The 25,023-nt window shown below is 46.3% G+C and overlaps 1 protein-coding gene across 3 annotated transcripts in view; it reads right to left on the bottom strand.

Annotated features, from left to right (window-relative positions):
• The window catches only part of LOC139577338 (noelin-2-like), a 69,616-nt gene that overhangs the window by 17,550 nt on the left and 27,043 nt on the right, over window positions 1–25,023 (bottom strand). Inside the window, exons 1-2 of one of the 3 annotated variants that reach the window (XM_071404386.1) lie at window positions 15,144–15,257; window positions 1,890–2,015 (exon numbers count right to left, since the gene is read on the bottom strand). The exons of 1 other annotated variant lie outside the window; for it this stretch is intronic. In XM_071404386.1, the coding sequence (XP_071260487.1) occupies window positions 1,890–1,952 (63 nt within the window). In that variant the 5' untranslated portion in view covers window positions 1,953–2,015; window positions 15,144–15,257. Of the gene's footprint in view, window positions 1–1,889; window positions 2,016–15,143; window positions 15,315–25,023 lie in introns of those variants that run through there. One more of the 3 variants, XM_071404377.1, reaches the window with a different exon arrangement.

The raw sequence follows: 25,023 nt of genomic DNA, 5'->3' as shown, positions 1-25,023 counted from the left end.
ATACTGGAGTTTGGTGCAGGTACAGCCAATTAGCGCAAAAATACTACTGCGATATTGTCAAAATGATATAATATGTCTGAATAAATATCTCGATATGAAACTGTGTCCATTTTTCCCCCGTCACTACTCATTAACACTACAAAGCAATACGTAAAACATTAGGCACAGTAATATTACACGCAGCACATGATGCAGCCTACCATACATGCTCCAGTTGTATATAATCAGCCTAATGATCATGAAACGAATATGCAGAACATCTGGTGCAGCAACACATGCTCCACCCATCGCCCTCATATCCTCTTATCGTCACATCTTCACACATACGGTGACTGTGTTCTCCAGACAATTCACTGGTGCGGAAAAGGTTCGTGCAGAGTGAGACATCTCCTGTTCATTAATGTTTCATAACACTGACTTTTAAATGAAGAGCTTATTAAAATCAGACCCAATTTCATTACCACCCACCTATTACTTCTGTAAGTAATTTCCCTCATCTCCCCGTAATGGCAGAGGAGGGAGCAGGTGGCTGCAGGGGGAGCAGAGGAGAGGAGGAGGAATCTTGGGGTAGAGATACAGCTGCACTAATTTGTCTGGCAGCTTCGGGAGTGCAGATACTGTCGATATACGAGCAGCAGATCTATATCCATGTAAACATCAGCCCCCATAAGCAGCAGTAGTGGTGTGTAGGAGTCTGATCAAAGTGAGTTGACATTTTGTTACGCAACACCCACTTATTTATGTAAATATGATTGTTATTAAATTCCCTCTCCCGGGACGAGAACAGGCAAATTTACAATGGTTCATCTAGCATCTGTACACATAGTACACGCTCGCACCATGCATCCATGCTCCCAGCCTCTCATTAGGATTTTAACAGCAATCTCCTGAGCATCAAGGGAAAAGCTATAAGCTTCAAATGCCAAGCTTGAATAGTATCTGACTGACTGAGACAGACAGACAGTTGAATGGAGAACTGTGTATGTAGTACAACATGTATGTTAACTTAGTCTTTATGATAAAAGAGCTCTTTTAATTCTTTGTGGCCATCACTGAGCTTATTCATCTACTGAACATTCAGCAAGGTTTTAAAGAGGCAGCAAAGCAAGTCCTGACTATAATCCTATTCTCCCACAGTCACAGACAGATCCAGGCGGGTGTTTGAGGAGAGGAGATAGGTGCTGCTGGTGTCCCAGAAATGGCTCCATTAGGAGCTGCAGATGACATAGAAAATGTAAAGCGGCATATTTGGGGATGTCACAGTCAATGCTGCCATGCGAAAGCCCATTAAGGAGATGACAGCGGTAATAAAAACAACGGGGGATGGGGGATTACAAATCAAATGGGTCTTAGTCACTAAAATGAAAATTACATTGCTCTTAAGACGTCTGACCTGCCCCCTCCACATGAATCATCACTAGGATCTCTCCTCTCTCTCCGGGCGGCTCTATCGGACCTGGGTTCAAATAGTATATGCTTTCTTTTGAATGCTCCAACGGTGCTTGATTAAGCTCGTCTGGCATAATGGAGAAGGCCCAAAAGTGCAAATCCCACCCATCTGGCACTCCAGACAGGCTCAATTAAATATTGTAAGTATTTGAAAGGAAACCAATACTATTTGAACCAGGGTCTGCCACACCACCACAGCACACCATTCTCTCCCCACCAGCCATCCTGCCATGCTAGATTGACAGAGAGATACTTAAACAGAGAGTGAAGGAGGTAGAGAGGGACATGCGGTTAAAGAAAGGCTGACAGAGAAAATAGGAAAATGGTCGAATTTCAGTGCGATGGAAGCAATTTCCTCTAGCTGCTGAGCCTGTGGCTTGACTATCTCTGTCTCTATCTCTGCACAGTCAGAAGAGTGAGTGACACATTCAGTACCATACCTGCTGGAGGTGGGGAAGAGGAGAGGTGAGATGAGGAGAGAAGGCTGAATCCTTTGTGGCCATCACTGAGCTTATTCATCTTTGAACGCTGGTGATTGTGTTGCTTTCTAACCTCTAAACATTGTCCTAAAGAGAAACAGTTAGCCGAGTTTAGATTGAGATGAAACACTAGGAGCTGGGTGGATAAACAGATGAGTGATAAATGGTCAGGTGAATGACCAATGAGGAGATTGGTTACTTATTTGGCATTGATTACCTATGATCAATCTTTGATCACAGACTGACCAATGACCATAAAGACTGATAAATTGAGAAGTCAACAGACCTGTGGGTGATGTCACAGTGTCTCTATCAAGGTGACCCAATCTCCTGCAGTACCACCACCCTGCCACTGGCATCTCTACCTCCTCAAACCTCTACTAAATTCAGCAAAAAAAGAAACATCCCTTTTTCAGGACCCTGTCTTTCAAAGATACTTCGTAAAAATCCAAATAACGTCACAGATCTTCATTGTAGAGGGTTTAAACACTGTTTACCATGCTTGTTCAATGAACCATAAACAATTAACGAACATGCACCTGTGGAACGGTTAAGACACTAACAGCTTACAGACAGTAGGCAATTAAGGTTACAGTTATGAAAATGTAGGACACTAAAAAGAGGCCTTTCTACTGTTTCTGAAAAACAACAAATGAAAGATGCCCAGGGTCCCTGCTCATCTGCGTGAACGTGCCTTAGGCATGCTACAAGGAGGCATGAGGACTGCAGATATGGCCAGGGCAATAAATTGCCATGTCCATACTGTGAGACGCCTAAGACAGCACTACAGGGAGACAGGACGGACAGCTGATCGTCCTCGCAGTGGCAGACCACGTGTAACAACACCTGCACAGGATCGGTACATCCGAACATCACAACTGCGGGACAGGTGCAGGATGGCAACAACTGCCCGAGTTACACCAGGAACGCACAACCCCTCCATCAGTGCTCAGACTGTCCACAATAGGCTGAGAGAGGCTGGACTGAGGGCTTGTAAGCCTGTTGTAAGGCAGCTCCTCACCAGACATCACCAGCAACAACGTTGCCTATGGGCACAAACCCATCGTCGCTGGACCAGACAGGACCGGCAAAAAGTGCTCTTCTCTGACGAGTCACAGTTTTGTCTCACCAGGGGTGATGGTCGGATTCACGTTTATCGTCGAAGGAATGAGCGTTACACCGAGGCCTGTACTCTGGAGCGGGATCGATTTGGAGGTGGAGGGTCCGTCATGGTCTGGGGCAGTGTGTCACAGCATCATCGGACTGAGCTTGTTGTCATTGCAGGCAATCTCAACGCAGTGCGTTACAGGGAAGACATCCTCCTCCCTCACGTGGTACCCTTCCCGCAGGCTCACCCTGACATGACAATGCCACTAGCCATACTGCTCGTTCTGTGCGTGATTTCCTGCAAGACAGGAATGTCAGTGTTCTGCCATGGCCAGCGAAGAGCCCGGATCTCAATCCCTTTGAGCATGTCTGGGACCTGTTGGATCGGAGGGTGAGGGCTAGAGCCATTCCCCCCAGAAATGCCTGGGAACTTGCAGGTGCCTTGGTGGAAGATTGTGGTAACATCTCACAGCAAGAACTGGCACATCTGGTGCAGTCCATGAGGAGGAGATGCATTGCAGTACTTAATGCAGCTGGTGGCCACACCAGATACTGACTGTTACTTTTGATTTTGACCTCCCTTTGTTCAGGGACACATTATTCCATTTCTGTTAGTCACATGTCTGTGGAACTTGTTCAGTTTATGTCTCAGTTGTTGAATCTTGTTATGTTCATACAAATATTTACATATGTTAAGTTTGCTGAAAATAAACACAGTTGACAGTGAGAGGACGTTTCTTTTTTTGCTGAGTTTATATCTCAACAGCTATCCACCGCCTCACCCATCAGCTCACAGCCAGCCTCATTACCAGTCGAGCCCCAATGAACTAATAACTACAGTGGGGATTAACCAATTAGGTGTTAGCGGCTGGGCTACGCTGCGGGCTCAAGCCTGCAGAATCGACTTCCTCCAGTGTTTCATTAGGAGCGGAGCATTCATCCCTGGAGCGGAGCAGAGCTGAGCTGCGCGCTGTATAGCCAGGATAAATGAGATTATAAATCAGCAGCTCCCCACTTTACGAGCGTGACGGGAAGTCTATTACAACTTTCATAAGCAGAGAGAGAGGAAGAAAGAGATTGGGTCTGAGAGAAGGGCAAGAGGGGATAAAAAGGGGTCAGAGAGGAATTTGAAGAAGAGAGACAGCGAGGGAGATGAAGGACAGATAAAAGAAAGAATAGGGGTCTCCAAGCCTGGAGTACAGTAGCATTCTATTTGAGGGAAAGTGAGCAGTGAGTGTGTCTCTCTGCAACGTGATGTAGCCTGCTTGGTGTTTCCGTCTTTAGCCGCTGCCTGCCCAGCGATGCCCACAGCCAGGCAGGAAACATCTGTCTCTATCTGCTGGGTTACAAACAGTCCAGCTCCACTCCGTTATGCATAATTATGTCATGGCCAAAAGATCAACTGAACCTCTCAATCATTACCGGGCCTGCCATGATGAGCTAGAGCCGCCGCCGCCAGCCAGCCAGCCAGCCAGCCAGCCAGCCAGCCACCACCACCACACACACACACACACACACACACACACACACACACACACACACACACACACACACACACACACACACACACACACACACACACACACACACACACACACACACACACACACACACACACACACACACACACACACACACACACACACACACACACACACACACACACACACACACACACACACACACACACACACACACACACACACACACACACACACACACACACACACACACACACACACACACACACACACACACACACACACACACACACACACACACACACACACACACACACACACACACACACACACACACACACACACACACACACACACACACACACACACACACACACACACACACACACACACACACACACACACACACACACACACACACACCACCACACACACACACACACACACACACACACACACACACACACACACACACACACACACACACACACACACACACACACACACACACACACACACACACACACACACACACACACACACACACACACACACACACACACACACACACACACACACACACACACACACACACACACACACACACACACACACACACACACACACACACACACACACACACACACACACACACACACACACACACACACACACACACACACACACACACACACACACACACACACACACACACACACACACACACACACACACACACACACACACACACACACACACACACACACACACACACACACACACACACACACACACACACACACACACACACACACACACACACACACACACACACACACACACACACACACACACACACACACACACACACACACACACACACACACACACACACACACACACACACACACACACACACACACACACACACACACCTGAAATGAGCAGTAGTCCCACAACCCCTGAATGCACACAGGCCAGCTGCTGGTCTTAAATATAACTCAATGAAGAATCACACAATCACAGCAACACAGCAGCAGCAGGGCCCCTGGTCTCCCCATGCAGTCCAGAGTAAAACTGATTACCACAATCAGCACAGCATGGCTACTGGTCAATAATATGACTCATAAACTCATCACTTTCTTCTCCTCCTCCCTCGGTCCCTCTTTAAAGGTCTCTATTGCTTCTACACTCTATCCTTATGTGCCTCTTGTGCCGATAGATCTCCCTCCCTCTCTCTTGCTCTTGCTCCTGTCACGTACTGCTCTTCTCAGTGGAAGGGCCTGAAGTGCTATTAAGGCAGGTGGCTTTGCTCCTGTCTATAAAATGGTGTCGGAGTGTAACTTGTCCTGCCCTTTCTTACCCTGACCAGCCTGGCACAACCATACAGTCCTGGTGAGGAACATGGTCCAACTATACATCCTGTGTTAGTGAACTATCTCCTTCTGAAATGAAGACCCGCAACCATTGGTATAGTAAGGACAGGAAAGGAATACATGAATAAAAACAATACTCCCTTCACAGAACAGTGCAAACTGGCTCTAACCAGAATAGAAAGAGGAGTGGGAGGCCCCGGTGCACAACTGAGCAAGAGGACAAGTACATTAGAGTGTCTAGTTTGAGAAACAGACACCTCACAAGTCCTCAACTGGCAGCTTCATTAAATAGTACCTGCAACACCAGTCTCAACGTCAACAGTGAAGAGGCGACTCCGGGATGCTGGAGTCACTCTGTCCAGTGTCTGTGTTCTTTTGCCCATCTTAATCTTTTATTTTTATTGTCCAGTCTGAGATATGGCTTCTTCTTTGCTACTCTGCCTAGAAAGCCAGCATCTCGGAGTCGCCTCTTCACTGTTGACGTTGAGACTAGTGTTTTGCGGGTACTATTTAATGAAGCTGCCAGTTGAGGACTTGTGAGGCATTTTTTGGCAAGACAGATCTTCCAAAGGTGGGCCAAGGATCACCTTCAGTGCTCAGTTGTCTCCACCAAGTCTGTCCCCAAACAATTTGATTTGCTGGTTTTAAGCATTACACTTTCAAATAGCTCTTTGTTGACTGTTTCTGGGTGTTATCGTCCTCCATCAGCACGGGCCTGTACCCAACCTGCCCTAAGCTCTCTCCTGGCCCCTTACACTAAGTCTGAATTTGTCCTGCTAGGTGACCTAAACTGGGACATGATTAAACCACTTGACCAAGTCTTAAAGCAATGGGACTCCCTAAATCTTTCTCAGATTATTACCAATCCCACAAGGTCTGACTCCAAACACCCAGAAAAGGCTACTCTCCTCAATGTTATCTGTAATGACCTTAGTTTATCACTGTTTTACAGCCTGTGTTTGTAATGGCTTCTCAGTGAAATGACCTGTTCTGATTTGTCATAGACGCTTGCTAAAAGACTTTAATGAGCCAGCTTTCCTTCATGACCTGGCCTCTGTAAAATGGTATAGAATCATCTTCATCCCCTCTGTCGAAGACGCTTGGACCTTCTTTTTTGATATTTTCAGTGGTATTGTTAACAAACACGCCCCCATAAAGAAAATGAGAATTAAAAACAGGTTCAGCACCTGGTTCAACCGTGATTTTGCAGAGTTACTCCACCTCAAGAATTGCATTTGGCGAAAGGCTCATCAGTACACGCATACTCAGACTGACTTGCTCTCGTTCAGGCAAATGAGAAATAAGTGCACTCAGGCTATCCAGGAAGGCCAAAGTTAGTTACTTTAAGGAGACGTTCTCTCTCTGTGGGTCTAACACCAAGACGTTCTGGAAACCAGTTAAAGACCTGGAGAATAAACTCTCCTCTTCACAGCTGCCCATGTCCCTTAATGTTGATGATGTGGTTGTTACTGACAAGAAGCAGATGGCTGAGCTCTTTAATCACCACTTCATTAAGTCAGGATTCCTATTTGACTCAGTCATGTCTCCTTGCCTGTCCAACATTTCCTCATCTCTCACCCCTTCTAATGCGACTATCCCCGATGCTTCTCCCTCTTTTTCCCCTGCCCAGCTACAAAGTTTCTCCCTGCAGGCAGTCACTGAGTCCGAGGTGCTAAAGGAGCTCCTTAAACTTGACCCCAAAAAACCATCTGGTTCAGATGGCTTAAACACGTTCTTCTTTAAGGCTGCTGCCCCTATCACTTCCAAGCCTCTCTCCTTTCTGGGAAGGTTCCCATTGCTTGGATGGCAGCCACGGTTCATCCTTTATTGAAAGGGGGAGATCAAGCTGATCCTAACTGTTACAGGCCTATTTCTATTTTGCCCTGTTCATCAAAAGTGTTGGAAAAACTTGTCAACTTGGCTTTCTTGAAGTCTATAGTATTCTGTCGGGTATGCAATCTGGTTTCCGCTCAGGTTATGGATGTGTCACTGCAACCTTAAAGGTCCTAAATTATGTCACCATTGCCCTTGATTCTAAGCAATGTGGTGCAGCTATTTTTATTGACTTGGCCAAAGCTTTTGATACGGTAGACCATTCCATTCTTGTAGGCCGGCTAAGGAGTATTGGTGTCTCTGAGGGGTCTTTGGCCTGGTTTGCTAACTGCCTCTCTCAAAGAGTGCAGTGTATAAAGCCAGAAAATCTGCTGTCTCAGCCACTGCCTGTCACCAAGGGAGTACCCCAAGGCTCGATCCTAGGCCCCAAGCTCTTCTCAATTTACATCAATAACATAGCTCAGGCAGTAGAAAGCTCTCTCATCCATTTATATGCAGATGATAGAGTCTTATACTCAGCTGGCCCCTCCCCGGATTTTGTGTTAAATGCTCTACAACAAAGCTTTCTTAGTGTCCAACAAGCTTTCTCTACCCTTAACCTTGTTCTGAACACCTCCAAAACAAAGGTCATGTGGTTTGGTAAGAAGAATGCCCCTCCTCCCACATGTGTTATTACTACCTCTGAGGGATTAGAGCTTGAGGTAGTCACCTCATACAAGTACTTGGGAGTATGGCTAGACGGTGCACTGTCCTTCTCTCAGCACATATCAAAGCTGCAGGCTAAAGTTAAATCTAGACTTGGTTTCCTCTATCGTAATCGCTCCTCTTTCACCCAAGCTGCCAAAATAACCCTGATTCAGATGACCATCCTACTTATGCTAAATTACAGAGACATAATTTATAGATTGGCAGGTAAGGGCACTCTCGAGCGGCTAGATGTTCTTTACCATTCGGCCATCAGATTTGCCACCAATGCTCCTTATAGGACACATCACTGCACTCTATACTCCCCTGTAAACTCGTCATCTCTGTATACCCGTCTCAAGACCGACTGGTTGATGCTTATTTATAAAACCCTCTTAGGCCTCACTCCCCCCTATCTGAGATATCTACTGAAGCCCTCATCCTCCACATACAACACCCAGTCTGCAAGTCACATTCTGTTAAAGGTCCCTAAAGCACAGACATCCCTGAGTCGTTCCTCTTTTCAGTTCGCTGCAGCTAGCGACTGGAACGAGCTGCAACAAACACTCAAACTGGACAGTTTTATCTCAGTCTCTTCATTCAAAGACTCAATCATGGACATTCTTACTGACAGTTATGGCTGCTTTGTGTGATGTATTGTTGTCTCTACCTTCTTGCCCTTTGTGCTGTTGTCTGTGCCAAATAATGTTTGTACCATATTTTGTCCTGCTACCATGTTGTGTTGCTACCATGTTGTTGTTATGTTGTGTTGCTGTCTTGCTATGTTGTTGTCTTAGGTCTCTCTTTATGTAGTGCTGTGTTGTCTCTCTTGTCGTGATGTGTGTTTAAAAAAAAAAATGTTATCCCAGCCCCCGTCGTCGCAGGAGGCCTTGTGGTAGGCCGTCATTGTAAATAAGAATTTGTTCTCAACTGATTTAAATAAATAAAACAATTAAATAAATAAAAGTAATGATGGACTGTCATTTCTCTTTGCTTATTTGAACTGTTCTTGCCATAATATGGACTTGGTCTTTTACTAAATAGGGCTATCTTATGTATAGCACCCATACCTTGTGACAACACAACTGATTGGCTTAAACGCATTAAGGAAAGAAATTCCACAATTTAACAAGGCACACCTGTTAATTGAAATGCATTCCAGGTGACGACCTCATGAAGCTGGTTGAGAATGTAAGGGAAGAATTTCCACGACAAGAGAATGCCAAGAGTGTGCAAAGGTGTCATCAAAGCAAAGGTTGGCTACTTTGAAGAATCTCTTATTTGTTTAACACTTTTCTGGTTACTACATGATTCCATGTGTTATTTCATAGTTATGTCTTCACTATTATTCTACAATGTAGAAAATAGTCAAAATAAAGAAAACACCTTGAATGAGTAGGAGTGTCCAAACCTTTGACTTGTGCTGTATATATATTTACACTGAGTGTACAAAACATTAGGATCAAGCTCTTTCCATGACATACTGTAGACTGACCAGGTGCATCCAGGCAAAAGCTATCATCCTGAATTGATGTCACCTGTTAAATCCACTACAATCAGTGTAGATGAATGGGAGGAGACAGGTGAAAGAAGGATTTTTAAATCTTGATTGTGTATGTGTGCCATTCAGAGGGTGAATTGGGTAAGACAAAAGATTGAAGTGCCTTTGACCGGGGTATGGTAGTATCTGCCAGGCGCACTGGTTTGAGTGTGGCAAGAACTGCAACGCTGCTGGGTTTTTCACGATCAACAGTTTCCCATGTGTGCATCAAGAATGGTCCATCACCCAAAGGACATCCAGCCAACTTGACACAATTGTGGGATGCATTGGAGTCAACAGGGGCCAGCATCCCTGTGGAACACTTTCGACACCTTGTAGAGTCCATGCCCCGACGCATTGAGGCTGTTCTGAGGGAAAAAGGGTGTGCAACTCAATATTAGGAAGGTGTTCCTAATGTTTTGTATATTCAGTGTATATGTGTGTGTTTGCAGTCAGGATGATTGGTGAATGTGTCCAGTAGAGCATCTCCACAAGTGATCTATCTATCTGATGTATATCTATATCTTCTAACTCCATGCTATATCATACCTCATAAATATTCATCATAGAGATCTAAATATTCATTCATACAGAGGATCTAAGAGCTTCAAATAACAAGAGAAGAGGTTCTACCATCAAACATAAAATAACTATGTATGAATATGGATAAAAGAACACGGAGCGACTTTAATCTGAGTTGGTCCTTTCATCTGCCGTCATAAATCAATCATGGAGTAAGATTTATTAGATTGATTTATTTATTAGATTGCGATGTGCTAAAGTTTACAGTCATGGACACCATGCAGACAGACTAGCGTAGAGACCCCAATCTGAGTGGCAGGCCTCTCTCTCTTTGTGTGGGACCATTGTTTGTTCCTCTGGCTCTTTTGATATTTCCTTTCTTCAGCCTTCTGCCTGGCTGGGTTATTATTAATACAAGAGATCAAAGGGACAACAGCACTGTGTGGAGTATGTGTGTCTGACAGACTGCCCCCCCCCCACACACACTTGTTTCTTGTTTGATAGTGTAATAGAGTCCAGCCATACCGTCTTGTGTCAAGGTTGTGTCTTGTTTTATTGGATTATTCACGGTTTGGTTTTGCACTACCCAGACTAGCCATACCCGGACTAACCATACCCAGGCTAGTCATACCCGGACTAACCATACCCAGGCTAGTCATACCCGGACTAACCATACCCAGGCTAGTCATACCCGGACTAACCATACCCAGGCTAGTCATACCCGGACTAACCATACCCAGGCTAGTCATACCCGGACTAACCATACCCAGGCTAACCATACCCAGGCTAGTCATACCCAGACTAACCATACCCAGGCTAACCATACCCAGACTAACCATACCCAGGCTAACCATACCCAGGCTAGTCATACCCAGACTAACCATACCCAGGCTAGTCATACCCAGACTAACCATACCCAGGCTAGTCATACCCGGAATAACCATACCCAGGCTAGTCATACCCGGACTAACCATACCCAGGCTAGTCATACCCGGACTAACCATACCCAGGCTAGTCATACCCGGACTAACCATACCCGGACTAACCATACCCAGACTAACCATACCCAGGCTAACCATACCCAGGCTAGTCATACCCAGACTAACCATACCCAGACTAACCATACCCAGGCTAGTCATACCCAGACTAACCATACCCAGGCTAGTCATACCCAGACTAACCATACCCAGGCTAGTCATACCCAGGCTAGTCATACCCAGACTAGTCATACCCAGGCTAACCATACCCAGACTAACCATACCCAGACTAGTCATACCCAGACTAACCATACCCAGGCTAACCATACCCAGGCTAACCATACCCAGGCTAACCATACCCAGGCTAACCATACCCAGGCTAACCATACCCAGGCTAACCATACCCAGGCTAACCATACCCAGGCTAACCATACCCAGGCTAACCATACCCAGGCTAGTCATACCCAGGCTAGTCATACCCAGGCTAACCATACCCAGGCTAGTCATACCCAGGCTAGTCATACCCAGACTAGTCATACCCAGACTAGTCATACCCAGACTAGTCATACCCAGACTAGTCATACCCAGACTAACCATACCCAGACCCAGACTAACCATACCCAGACCCAGACTAACCATACCCAGACCCAGACTAACCATACCCAGACCCAGGCTAACCATACCCAGGCTAACCATACCCAGGCTAACCATACCCAGGCTAACCATACCCAGGCTAACCATACCCAGGCTAACCATACCCAGGCTAACCATACCCAGGCTAACCATACCCAGGCTAACCATACCCAGGCTAACCATACCCAGGCTAACCATACCCAGACTAACCATACCCAGACTAACCATACCCAGACTAACCATGTTTGGACTCAGGCACGTGTTGCTCAGTCGTTTTGAAGAACTCACTATGGTGAACTTCTTTAGATGCTGAGTGCAGTGCCACACAGCCATGGACCAGCTCAGCTCAGCTGGTTGTTGGGAAGGGACGGAAAGCAAGTGGAGCAGACTGATTGTAGCTCAGAGGAGTGTGAATGTGGGACATTGATCATGCATGGGGACACTGGGGTGAGGAGCAGCCATACATGGCCATCGGGACACTGGCACCACAACGTCACTAGACGACCCAAGAAAGGACTAGTGGGTTTGAAACTAACCTAACAACAACGTTAGTCAAATGTTCCTCTAATGCTTTAACCCCCATTGCTTCCATAGGTTTAACCTCCAGCTCATCTGCATGGCTGAACCTTAGAAAGTTTTATAATGTGTTTAGATTCCACCCAATCTACCATGTCTCATAGAATTTGTCATTAAGACTTTAAAATATGAAAATGTTGTTGATGGAAGCGTTCGATGTTGCTTTGAGAGGGATGAAAAATAAGGAGCAACACAAATTGGCTCTTTGTTGAACCAGAACATTTGAAATGGTCCTCCTCTCTGATGACTCCATCACCACCACATCAACCATGGAAGCAGAACGGATCTCAAAGCCCCCCCTGAAGTAGCTCTTCCAGACCATGGCTCTGTTTCAATAGCCACACTACTATCAATACTACTATACCATCTACTTCAAATGATGCCATGTATTGGCCATGAATTCTAAGGACATTGGGACCACAGGAGGTTGGTGGCACCTTAATTGGGTAGGATGGACTTGTGGTAATGGCTGGAGCGGAATAGGTGGAATGGTATCAAATACATCAAACACATGGTTTCCATTATTATGAGCCGTCCTCCAATCAGCAGCCAGGTCCTGCAGTCCATGTCCACTGGAGAAGAAGTCCACTTAGACCACACCCACCCAGGCAGGAAGCAGAACCACTCCTGTACTACTCATTCAGGGACACTATGGGAATGTCATCATTCCTAGTTCCTCAACAGCTAAAGCTCTGAAAAACACACAGATCAGACACAAGCTATATTGATATTGAACTTGAAGAGAAATGCCTGGCTTGAGCTGCGTTAGCAGAATAGATAAACACATCTCAGGGAATGTTTTCCTAGACCTCTCTCTACAAGGTCAACACCTTCATAGAGCTCAGCCTCAACCGTGAAAACATAAACAATGTTTCCTCCAGTGAGCCGTTGAGACAGTTATTACAGCTGGGTGCCTCAGTGCAATAAAGTGGTATTTGTTGGTGCAGCAGGCTTTTATGATAAGACTGGACTGATTGAGGATAGGGCTCTGTGATAGAGGATAGATTGGGAAGATAGTGTCACAATTCTCTGGACAGATGGACCCCAGCTCCTGAGACCATAGGGAGAATTGACCAATAAATACACACCTGTAAGTGTGCACACACACACACACACACACACACACACACACACACACACACACACACACACGCACACACGTGCACACACACACTAAGGAAGGCAGACAATGAGGCAGGCATGCGCGCACACAAACACACACGGACAGAGCTGGACACACACACACAGATGGACAGTGCTGGACACACACACACAGATGGACAGTGCTGGACACACACACACACACACACACAGATGGACAGTGCTGGACACACACACACAGATGGACAGTGCTGGACACACACACACACACACACACACACACACACACACAGATGGACAGTGCTGGACACACACACACACACACACACACACAGATGGACAGTGCTGGACACACACACACAGATGGACAGTGCTGGACACACACACACACACAGATGGACAGTGCTGGACACACACACACACACACACACACACAGATGGACAGTGCTGGACACACACATTTCATCAGGGCTGGGCGTTTAATAAGGGAGCAGATGCCATGAAAATAGACCCAGGAAAGAACCAAAGGCTATCACTCACTACTAATGATCCTGAACATGACAGATGCATTCCTCTGCCTGACACTTCTCAACACCTCTCATCTCATCCATATGGAGCATCTATATGCACAGTCACACCACACATACATCACAGTGTACACACGTGTACATCCACAACAAGCTACACATCTCAATCTCTTAACATGCTCCTCACATGAAACCCAACATAATGTACCTGTCAAGGAGATACCACATTTGAAGGTCCCTGCTTGGATTTTGAACTCATACACCTATATACATAGTCGGTCCATTTTGACACAGGGGACGAAGGAAAGAGAGATGGGGGAACGAGATACGCATCCAACTGGAATAGGGTGTGTAGGAGACCAAATCTCCCAAGCCCCCCCCATCATCATCATTATCTTCATCATCACCTCAGAGTTGGCATATCATCAGTTACACCCTCCAGCTCTCTGACATATCAGTCAACATCCTCATCCCTCACCACAGCAGCAGTATCCCAGCTCTGATCACCCACAGCACACAGAGGATTCACCAGCAGGGCAGTTCTCCCCTGATTCTCCTTCTCCTCCCAGCAATCAACACAGCAAAATCATTCTGGATCGCTTCCCTGGGTGCATCACTCACACAAGACCCTGAACGTCATTCCCACTTCGTCTGACTCCCAGCAGCATCGCTCTCACATGCACCGCTTTCATCCTCTATCATTTCTCTTAGCGCCGTCCCCGTGAGACAGACCCTCTCCGATACCCACCCCCCAACCCCACTTCAACCACCCTACCGCTCTGAGACCCCTCTCCCGGTCTCCAACTCATCCACCCAGCAGACAGAAAGGATGGGAAAAGAGCAGTCTACTGTACGCACGCTGACGATCCTCTCGGAGGTGCCCCCTCGGGAGACAGTGGTCCCGTTGAGTCCCACCAGAGAGGGCAGTGTCTGGGACATCCAGTTGGTCACCATGGCCATGGTGCTGAGCACCGCCCCGATCTTCAGCAGCGGCACGCTCATTTCGCCTGTCCCCCCACCTCCACACCGCTCTGCGCTCTTCAGCCCCTACCACCCCCCTGCCCTGCACTCTTCCACCTCTCCTCCGCTCAGATCACCCCACTCTGCCTGCCTGCACAGGGACCAGTTAGTCAGCCAGGCAGGAGCAGAGAACCAGGCGGACAGGCAGTTAGCCAGAGACACAGCCCCAGCACGGTGGCTCTCTCCTCAGCCCAGGGAAGAAACTAGAGCAGCCCTGATAACCACAGACCCAGGCTTAGTCAGTCAGTCAGCCAGCAGTAGAACCAGAGAGCGGGTCAGAGGAGGACAGCAGCTCACATCCAGCAGCAGCATCACACTGGGTCTATCTGTCTGAGAGCAACTGCCTGTCAGAGCCTCCCTCTCCCTCGCTCGCTCAAGATACAGAGCTGCGCATTGGCTGCCTCCCTCTCTCGTCCCCTCCCTGGCTGCCTCCCTCTCTCTCTCTCCTCCAAGGCTGCCTCCCTCTCTCTCCTCCAAGGCTGCCTCTCTCTCATCCCCTCCCTGGCTGCCTTCCTCTCTACTCCCTGGCTGTCAGCCTCTCCTCCCTTACTCCAGTCTTTCTTTAGATGCTTTACATCCCTCCTTTCTTTTTAGTCTCTCCCTCTCTTTCACGCCTTCTATCGCAGTTCTCTCCTGACTCTTTAGCGTGTTCATTGAAAAGCACACAGTCACAGAGAGAGACGATGACACTGTGGAGGGAGGCTGCAAGGGTATGTAGATGAGTGCAGACAAGACAGGACAGGACATTCAGTGTTCAACACCATGACTGTGTTGGGTTCCATTACTCTGTCCAACTCACAGCTAGCCTGCAGCCTGTTCAGAGGCATCACCTCATACACATCCCCCTCTCTACTCAGATGGACTGGAGGAAGAGGAGGAAGATGCAAGCAGGGTGAGTATTAATGAGGAAGATGAGGGAGAGGAAGAAGAGGGAGAGGAGGAGAAGGAGCAGGCTGCGTGGTGAGGGTATAATGAAGAGGATGAGGGTGAGGAAGAAGGAGAAGAGGCAAGCAGGGTGGGTATTAATGAGGAAGAGGAGGGAGAGGAAGAAGAGGAGGGTATTAATGTGGAAGGAAGTGGAAGAGGCTGCATGGTGAGATGGACATAAGGAGGAAGAGGGCAATTAGGGAGAGGATGAGGTGTAAGTAGGCATTCATGGCAGGGTAATAATGAGGAAGAGGAACGAGGTGTTCCAGCCCACAGCTCCTCCTCTCCTCCTGACAGCCCATCAGTTACCCTGCTTCCTGACTCTTCCTTAATCACCCTGTAATATGCACTCAACCGCTACAGCCCCGCTCGCCACTGCACACACACACACACACACACACACACACACACCTCTGACTGTTACTGGCACACACTCCCCCACACTGCTATCTTTTAACTCAAGCTGAACGAACCCCCCTCTCTCAAAGTACTGGACATGCGAGGAGCTTTCAGTGTGGACCTAACTAACTAAACGAGTTGATGAAATAGAAAGTTAATCAATAATAGGGAGGTAATTATAGAAGTGGAGAAAATTGGAAGCCTAATGGATCCGACTGTGAAATGAAGTAGGAATTAACAGGCTTTTCATGGAGCAAAATGGCTGCCATGTCGTGCATCACCCAGGTGGGTGCTACAGAGTGGGGGTGGTGGAGTGAGTATGTGGAAACCATGTAAAGCAGTTGATCATCATCATTGTCATCAGATCGTGGTTGTTGTCATCATTACTTTCTCTTGTGAAACTATTTCTTGAACCAGGCAAGTGTCATGTTTCAGAACTTCTGCTTACTCTGCCCATAGAATATGGTGTCAGTTTACCCTGTAGGGATTATGCATCAGCATCAAATGACCCTCTAAAACAGCAGCCACTCATAATGATGACAGACTGCCTGGGTATGACAGTATGCCCATGTCATCTCCTCTCCTCTTTGTGTATGGTGACTGATTGATCTTGTCAGACAAGCCTCTCCTACCCAGATACCGACACTGGGCAGGGGCTGGGGAGATGGTGAGTGATATGGGGTTTGCTGTTTGGGGCCATGGGTTGACATGTTATGAGAGGAGACAGCTTGCTGAGCTCCATCCAAGACATGTCAGGCCTCCTCAGCTCACCTGCTTGTTCTCTCTCTCCCACTCTGCCTCTCCAGCCTATTGCTGTGACAAGGCTGCCCTCAAGTGGCCAGTAGGAGCATTACAGCTGTTCAGCTCACACCCATTTGCTTGAGGCCAATCAGCCTTTGACAATTACTGCCTCGCCGGTGTTTACCCGATGGTGGTGACACATGATTGTCACAGTTTTGTATCATGATGGCATGTGAAGGATGAATTGAGTCACACATCCTCTCTTTAGAATAATCTGTTGTAATGGTTCTATATTTACTATGCTTTCCCTTCTAGGCTGTCGTATGATGCATTTATACATGTAGCTAGACTATTCACAGATCACACACACACAGGTCCCTGCAGGATCTTTACCTTACCCTGTATATGAAAGAGTAAAAGATCACAGCAAAGCAGACAGAAATACCCCTAGTCTAGTTGAACCTGAGTATGAGTGGGCTGGGGATTGCCAGGGACCTCACAATACGATAATATCCTGATACGGTGACAGGTAGCCTAGAGGTTAGAATGTTGGGCCAGGAACCCAACGGTCGCTAGTTCAAATCCCTGATCAGACGGGGTAAAAAAATCTGTTTATGTGCCCTTGAGAAAGGCACTTAATCCTAATTGTTGCTGTTGATAATGGCTGACCCTGGCCATGACCCTAAAATCTGTCTCAGGGAGAGTGGGATATGCAAAAAACACATCTCCATTTCATACATGTGTATAATACACACTTGTACATGTGTGGAACAGGACTAATCTAAGCACCCATTAAATTATTATTACTTAGGTGCCGATACGATATGTATACTGCGATTTTATTGTGATTTGATGTTCCAAAAATATTGCTCACCATGTGACAGTGGCGGTCGGTGCCGTTTATGATGAGGGAGGACGAATTGAAATGTTTTTATGAGCATGGCCTTATTTCTATTACAGCATATTGGATAACTGTCTTTCATACTTCACCCAGCTCAATGTAACATGGATAGGCTTAGGCTACTACATGTAGGCGCACAGGTCCAGAGAAGTCAGAGTAATGAAGGTGACAGACAGTGACACATTCAATGCCGCCTTGCACACTCTTGCCTGCATCAAACTGATCTAGGGTGTAATCATTAGTCCAACAGTTGCAAACGAGAGTTTCTATTGGACATACTCCGGTATGTTTATTCCCGTTCCGTTGCTTCCGTTTAAGAAAGGCTTTTCAACAGAATCGGCAGAATGAATACATCCCTGATCACATGCAAACACAGAATTAGTAGCCACATATAAACCGCGTGATCCCTTTGTTCAATGTAGCCTATATATACACTCTGAACAAAAATATAAAACGCAACACGCAACAATTTCAAAGATTTTACTGAGTTACAGTTTATAAGGAAATCAGTTAATTTAAATAAATGAATTAGGCCCTAATCTATGGATTTTACATGACTGCAAATACAGATATGCATCTGTTGGTCACAGATACCTTAAAAAAAAGATAGGGTCGTGGATCAGAAAACCAGTCAGTATCCGGTGTGACCACCATGTCCCTCATGCAGCGCAACACAGCTCCTTCCTATAGAGTTGATCAGGCTGTTGATTGTGGCCTGAGGAATGTTTTCCCACTCCTCTTCAATGGCTGTGTAAAGTTTCTGGATATTGGCGGGAAATGGAACAGGCTGTCGTACACGTCAATCCACAGCATCCCAAACATGCTCAATGGGTGACATGTCTGGTGAGTATGCAGACCATGGACATGTTTCAGCTTCCAGGAATTGTGTACAGATCCTTGCGACATGGGGCCATGCATAATCATGCTGAACATGAGGTGATGGCGGCGAATTAATGGCACAACAATGGGCCTCAGGATCTCATCACGGTATCTCTGTGCATTCAAATCGATAAAATGTAATTGTGTTGGTTGTCCGTAGCTTATGCCTGCCCATACCGTAACCCCAACACCACCATGGGGCACTCTGTTCACAACGTTGACATCAGCAAACCGCTCGCCCACACGATGCCATACAAGCTGTCTGCCTGCTGGCCGGTACAGTTGAAACCCAGGATTAATCCGTGTAGAGCACACTTCTCCAGCGTGCCAGTGGCCATCGAAGGTGAGCATTTGCCAACTGAAGTCGGTTACGACGCTGAACTGCAGAGTCACACTGGTGAGGACGGCAAGCATACAGTTTCTGACAGTTTGTGCAGAAATTCTTTGGTTGTGCAAATGCAGTTTCATCAGCTGTCCGGGTGGCTGGTCACTGACTATCCCGCAGATGAAGATCCCGGATGTGGAGGTCCTGGGCTGGACTGGTTACATGTGAGGCCGGTTGGACGTACTGCCAAATTGACTAGAACGGAGGCAGCTTATTGTAGAGAAATGAACCTTCAATTATCTGGCAACAGCTCTGGTGGACATTGCTGCAGTCAGCAGGCCAATTGCACGCGCCCTCAAAACTTAAGGCATTGTGTTGTCTGACAAAACTATACATTTTAGAGTGCCTTTGGATCATCTTGGCAAAGGAGAAATGCTCCCTAACAGCGATGTGAACAAGTTTGTGCATCAAATTTGAGAGAAATAAGCTTTTTGTGCTTGTCTAAAATTTTGGGGATCTTTTATTTCAGCTCACAAAACATGGGACCAATGCTTTACATGTTGCGTTTATATTTTTGTTCAGTATAATTCCATTTCTCTCCTCCTCTCACCTTTTCCCTTCGCTTGTGGACTTCAGTGCACAATACAACAGCTGTTTGTGAACACCTTGACAAGCCAAACTTTCCTATCATAACCGCAACACACAGCCTACATCGTTGCCACCATATTAAGGTCATAGTCAACATAGCTACTAGAACTAACACATTAGTAAACCCGCTACAATCATACAGCAGTTTAGCAGTTAAAGTGGCGGGCCCCGGTGGAAGCTCTTAGAAGAGTTCCATTGTTGGAAAGCCATAGCCAGCTAGCTAACATAGCATCCTTCTGTTTGAACCGTGTGTTTGAGTAGGCTAAACTAGATAGTTACATTCGCTAGCCAAGTAAGTGAAAGTAAAAAATATATACTATGAAATTAAGGCTCTCTCTCTCTCTTGCTTCTCCTGTTCAACTATTGTCTTTCTCTCTCTTTGAGTGAACTACATTTTATGGACTGCAGTGCTAGCTGGCTGTAGCTTATGCTTTCAGTACTAGATTAATTCTCTGGTCCTTTGATTGGGCGGACAACATATCAGTTCATGCTGCAAGAGCTCTGATAGGTTGAAGGATGTCCTCCGGAAGTTATCATAATTACTGTGTAAGTCTATGGAAGGGGGTGAGAACCATGAGCCTCCTAGGTTTTATTTTGAAGTCAATGTACCCAGAGGAGGACAGAAGCTAGCTGTCCTCCGGCTACACCATGGTGCTACCATACAGAGTGCTGCTGAGGCTACTGTAGACCTTCATTACTAAACAGTGTGTTTTAATCAATTAGTTGGTGACATTTGAATAATATTTAATATATTTTTATCAAAAAATTTAAACTTTTGTAATGTTTCACTGAGGAAGATGGAAGAGAGAGCATGATAACATGAGTTTATCAATAATGTAAATAAAAGTGCTGAAAACACGTTGGCTCACTATTTGAAAATAGTTTTGGGGTTATGTATTGTGTGTAATACAGCATGTGTAAGCAACACATCATACATGTGTTAGTGTCCATGGCCACCGGATGGCAGCAAGAGGTTTAAAGAGATGATTTAAATAAAGAGACAAATGTATCACTGACAACCTTGTCATACTAGTACATGTTTCTACAGAACGGATCTGCCGAATCTCTACTGAGCTCTAGTGTGTAAGACAGATATGCAAGATGAACTAGACACAGTATCGGGGGAAGCAAGGTTTACTGGGAACATAATAACATCTGCCATATCTATTAGAGGAGAATCTACGCAATTCAGTAAACCCACTGTCAGACTAAAGTTTGCACTAGTATGATCCGACAAGCTTTAAGCAACTATTGTCTCCCGTCTGGACTACTGCAACTCGCTGTTGGCTGGGCTGCCCGCTTGTGCCATCAAACCCCTGCGACTTATATAGAACTCCACAGCCCGCCTGGTGTTCAACCTTACCAAGTTCTCCCATGTCACCCCACTCCTCCACTGGATTCCAGTCAAAGCTCGCATCCACTACAAGACCATAGTGTTTGCCTACGGAGCAGCAAGAGGAACTGCCGCTCCCTACCTTCAGGCTATGCTACACCCCAACCAGAGTACCCTGATTCTGCCACCTCTTGTCTCTTGGGCAGTTCCAACTCAGCCCAGTCCAAGTTCTTCTCTGTCCTGGCACCCCAATGGTGGAACCAGCTTCATCCTGAGAGTCCCTGCCCATCTCCCAAAAACATGAAACATCTGAAACCCTACCTCTTCAAAGAGTATATTAAATAATCCCACAACCCCCCCCCCCCCAAAAAGTGCCTTTTGTAAACTAACACTTGCCCATTGACAGCCCATCCCACCCATCTCTACTGATAGCTACTTGATTGAGTACAAATGTACTATGACTGTGCTATGTGGTTGTCCCACCAAGCTATCTTAAGATGAATGCACTAACTGTCAGTTGCTCTGGATAAAAAAGTCTGCTAAATGACTAAAATGTCAAATGTAATGTAAAGCCATTCTGACATTTTACCTCCTTCTCCCGTTCTCTCCATTTCTCTACTCTCCTCCTCCATTTCTCTACTCTCCTTCTCTCTCTATTTCTCTACTCTCCTTCTCTCTCTATTTCTCTACTCTCTCTATTTCTCTACTCTCCTTCTCTCTCTATTTCTCTACTCTCCTTCTCTCTCTATTTCTCTACTCTCCTCCCGTTCTCTACTCTCCTCCCGTTCTCTACTCTCCTCCCGTTCTCTACTCTCCTCCCGTTCTCTACTCTCCTCCCGTTCTCTACTCTCCTCCCGTTCTCTACTCTCCTCCCGTTCTCTACTCTCCTCCCGTTCTCTACTCTCCTCCCGTTCTCTACTCTCCTCCCGTTCTCTACTCTCCTCCCGTTCTCTACTCTCCTCCCGTTCTCTACTCTCCTCCCGTTCTCTACTCTCCTCCCGTTCTCTACTCTCCTCCCGTTCTCTACTCTCCTCCCGTTCTCTACTCTCCTCCCGTTCTCTACTCTCCTTCCGTTCTCTACTCTCCTTCTCTCTCTACTCTCCTTCTCTCTCTACTCTCCTTCTCTCTCTACTCTCATTCTCTCTCTACTCTCCTCCATTTCTTTACTCTCCATCTCTCTTTTTTCTCTATATTTCCCCCAGACTTCCTTTTTCTCTACTGACCTTCTTTCGCTCTCTCCTTCTCTCGCTCCCTCCCCCCCTTGCCTGGCTACCCAAACTTCTTGCTAGGCCAAACAACAGGTCCACTGACGGTTTCTTCTCCACAAAGAGTCTGGATCTGAGTACCTACCTGACAATTTCTAGAACGCAAACACATTCTAACCGTTCTGATTGGTCCCATATACCGATGGATTGGGTCAGAGCCAGAACACACGTAGGTAAAGCGATGTTTGGAAAATTTGTCATTGGCTTTGATACTCTGATTGGTAAGAGATGATCCAATCGCTGATGACTGGTTTGTACAGCACCCCTGATTTTGACGTCAGCACAAACAGCTTCAACTATGGCAGTCTCAGACTGAAGTACAGTATGTGGCAAACATAGAGCAGAGGAATAATTCAATTTGAGTCGCCAGGCAATCCCCTCTCTCGCCCCCTCTCTCCCTTCCTGTCTCTCTCTGCCCTGTGGCCATGGTGAAATGGCATCACATCTCTGCATTCTACTTGTGTCCTGTAGGCCTCTCATTCCTTCTATTTCTGTCCAGAGCTCTTAAACTCTCATTAATGATATTAACCATATTCTCTCACATCCACATCCTCCAATACATGTCTGCATGCATACTGTACATATCACTACAACCAACTCACGTCTTCCCACATGCAACAAGACCAAATAGGATGATACACATCTAATGAAAAATTCCATTGTCGTTGCCCATGGCCATTTTCTATAAAGGGCATTTTTAATCAGTTCCTACTGTGAGAATGCCCACCAACAACAGAAATGGCAGTATCTGTGTATCGCCCATGGAGGGCAGCAAAGCACCGCTGAGCCCCGAGCTATAAACGGTCTGAGACAACACTCAATACTGCCTCGCTGCGGATTAGACCGCAGACAACTGCATCAATCACACGTATTGACGAGTTACACATGCACCATGAACACAGCTTCTGTCCAGCTCCTCTCTGTCAGTCATAGCTTGAATATCACCTCACACTTCTTCTGTTGAAACAAACTCAATCCAAGCAACAGTACTAGAGACCAAGGCCTTGTCCAAAATGGTATCCTATTCCCTATGGGCCCTGATCAAAAGTAATGCACTATTTAAAAAAATAGGGTGCCATTTGGCCACATCCCAAGACTCATTACCACAGCTAAGAGTTGCAGTATAGCTAAGAGCTATTCCTACTGTGTAAGATATGAGTGGTTTCATTCTAAGAATACTGCCTATTTATTATGAGTCATTATTCATTACATTTGATCACAGCCATGGAGGCCCACTTGCCTTCCTAGGAAATCACGATCAACATCAGTCCAAACTAAGCATGCTCTCATTTCCATGGCAATGGTTTCAAATGGCATAAATATAGCCAAAGTTCAGAGAGGATGGCATGCTTGGTGCTATAAGACGGAGTGGATAGGGAACTATCCCTATGGGGTTAACAACCATGGCATTTAGAACCACACAGGGACCACAAGGGGACCACGCTTACATGCATCATGCATTGACCCCTGCGACCACATCATATTGAACTCATTCAATAAATGTCACCGCAAAGGAAGTGCTGTCATGTCACACGCAGACCGCAAAGCATCAACTGATATGATATGACAAGACATGGTATGCAGCTGACATGTAGACCATACATTTAACGTGCATGTATGTATGTATGTATGTATGTATGTATGTATGTATGTATGTACAGCCTCCATATTTTTGATGTGCGTGATAACGTTCCATTTAGTCCATTCCAGCCATTAAAATGAGCCCCGGCCTCCTATAGATCATCCCACCAGCCTCCTCTGATACACATACCTGAGTGTCTGTGCCTCTCCATTGAGCTGTGAAGTATGTATCCTGTAATCATTGTTGCCACAGTGGCGTGTGAAGGAGAGAGCTGGCCAACAATACATCACCACACTAGAGTCTCTGTATCTGTATATAGGCCTACTGCAGACAGAGTAGACTGAGGTGGGTTGTGGGAGAACTGAAGTCATCAGTAAATGTGTCTGAATCCTCTAAATGACTATGACAGATTTGTATTGCTGTCTGTTGATGACTGCTCCTACTGACCCGTGTGGGGTAGGATTCACATGATAGACTCATAACTCCACGGTTACTATTAGTGGGAGTTTTCAGTGGGGGTCTGGCTGACTGTTAAAGCGCTAAATGGCTGACAAGCAGCAGGGAACTCACACGCGTCAGACCCTGCATCAGTATCAGCCAGAGAAAAGCTATGTAACGTCATGAAAAGAGATGCAATCATGGCATGGCAATCAGCCACCATGTATCCTGCTTCACTTGTTACAGTGGCACTGCCCGTCATCCTGTATAAGCTACCTAC

This window comes from Salvelinus alpinus, chromosome 1 (assembly GCF_045679555.1).
Source record: "Salvelinus alpinus chromosome 1, SLU_Salpinus.1, whole genome shotgun sequence".
Lineage (NCBI taxonomy): Eukaryota > Metazoa > Chordata > Actinopteri > Salmoniformes > Salmonidae > Salvelinus > Salvelinus alpinus.
The sequence above is the reverse complement of the archived record's forward strand: the minus strand, read 5'-3'. Positions and strand labels throughout refer to the sequence as shown.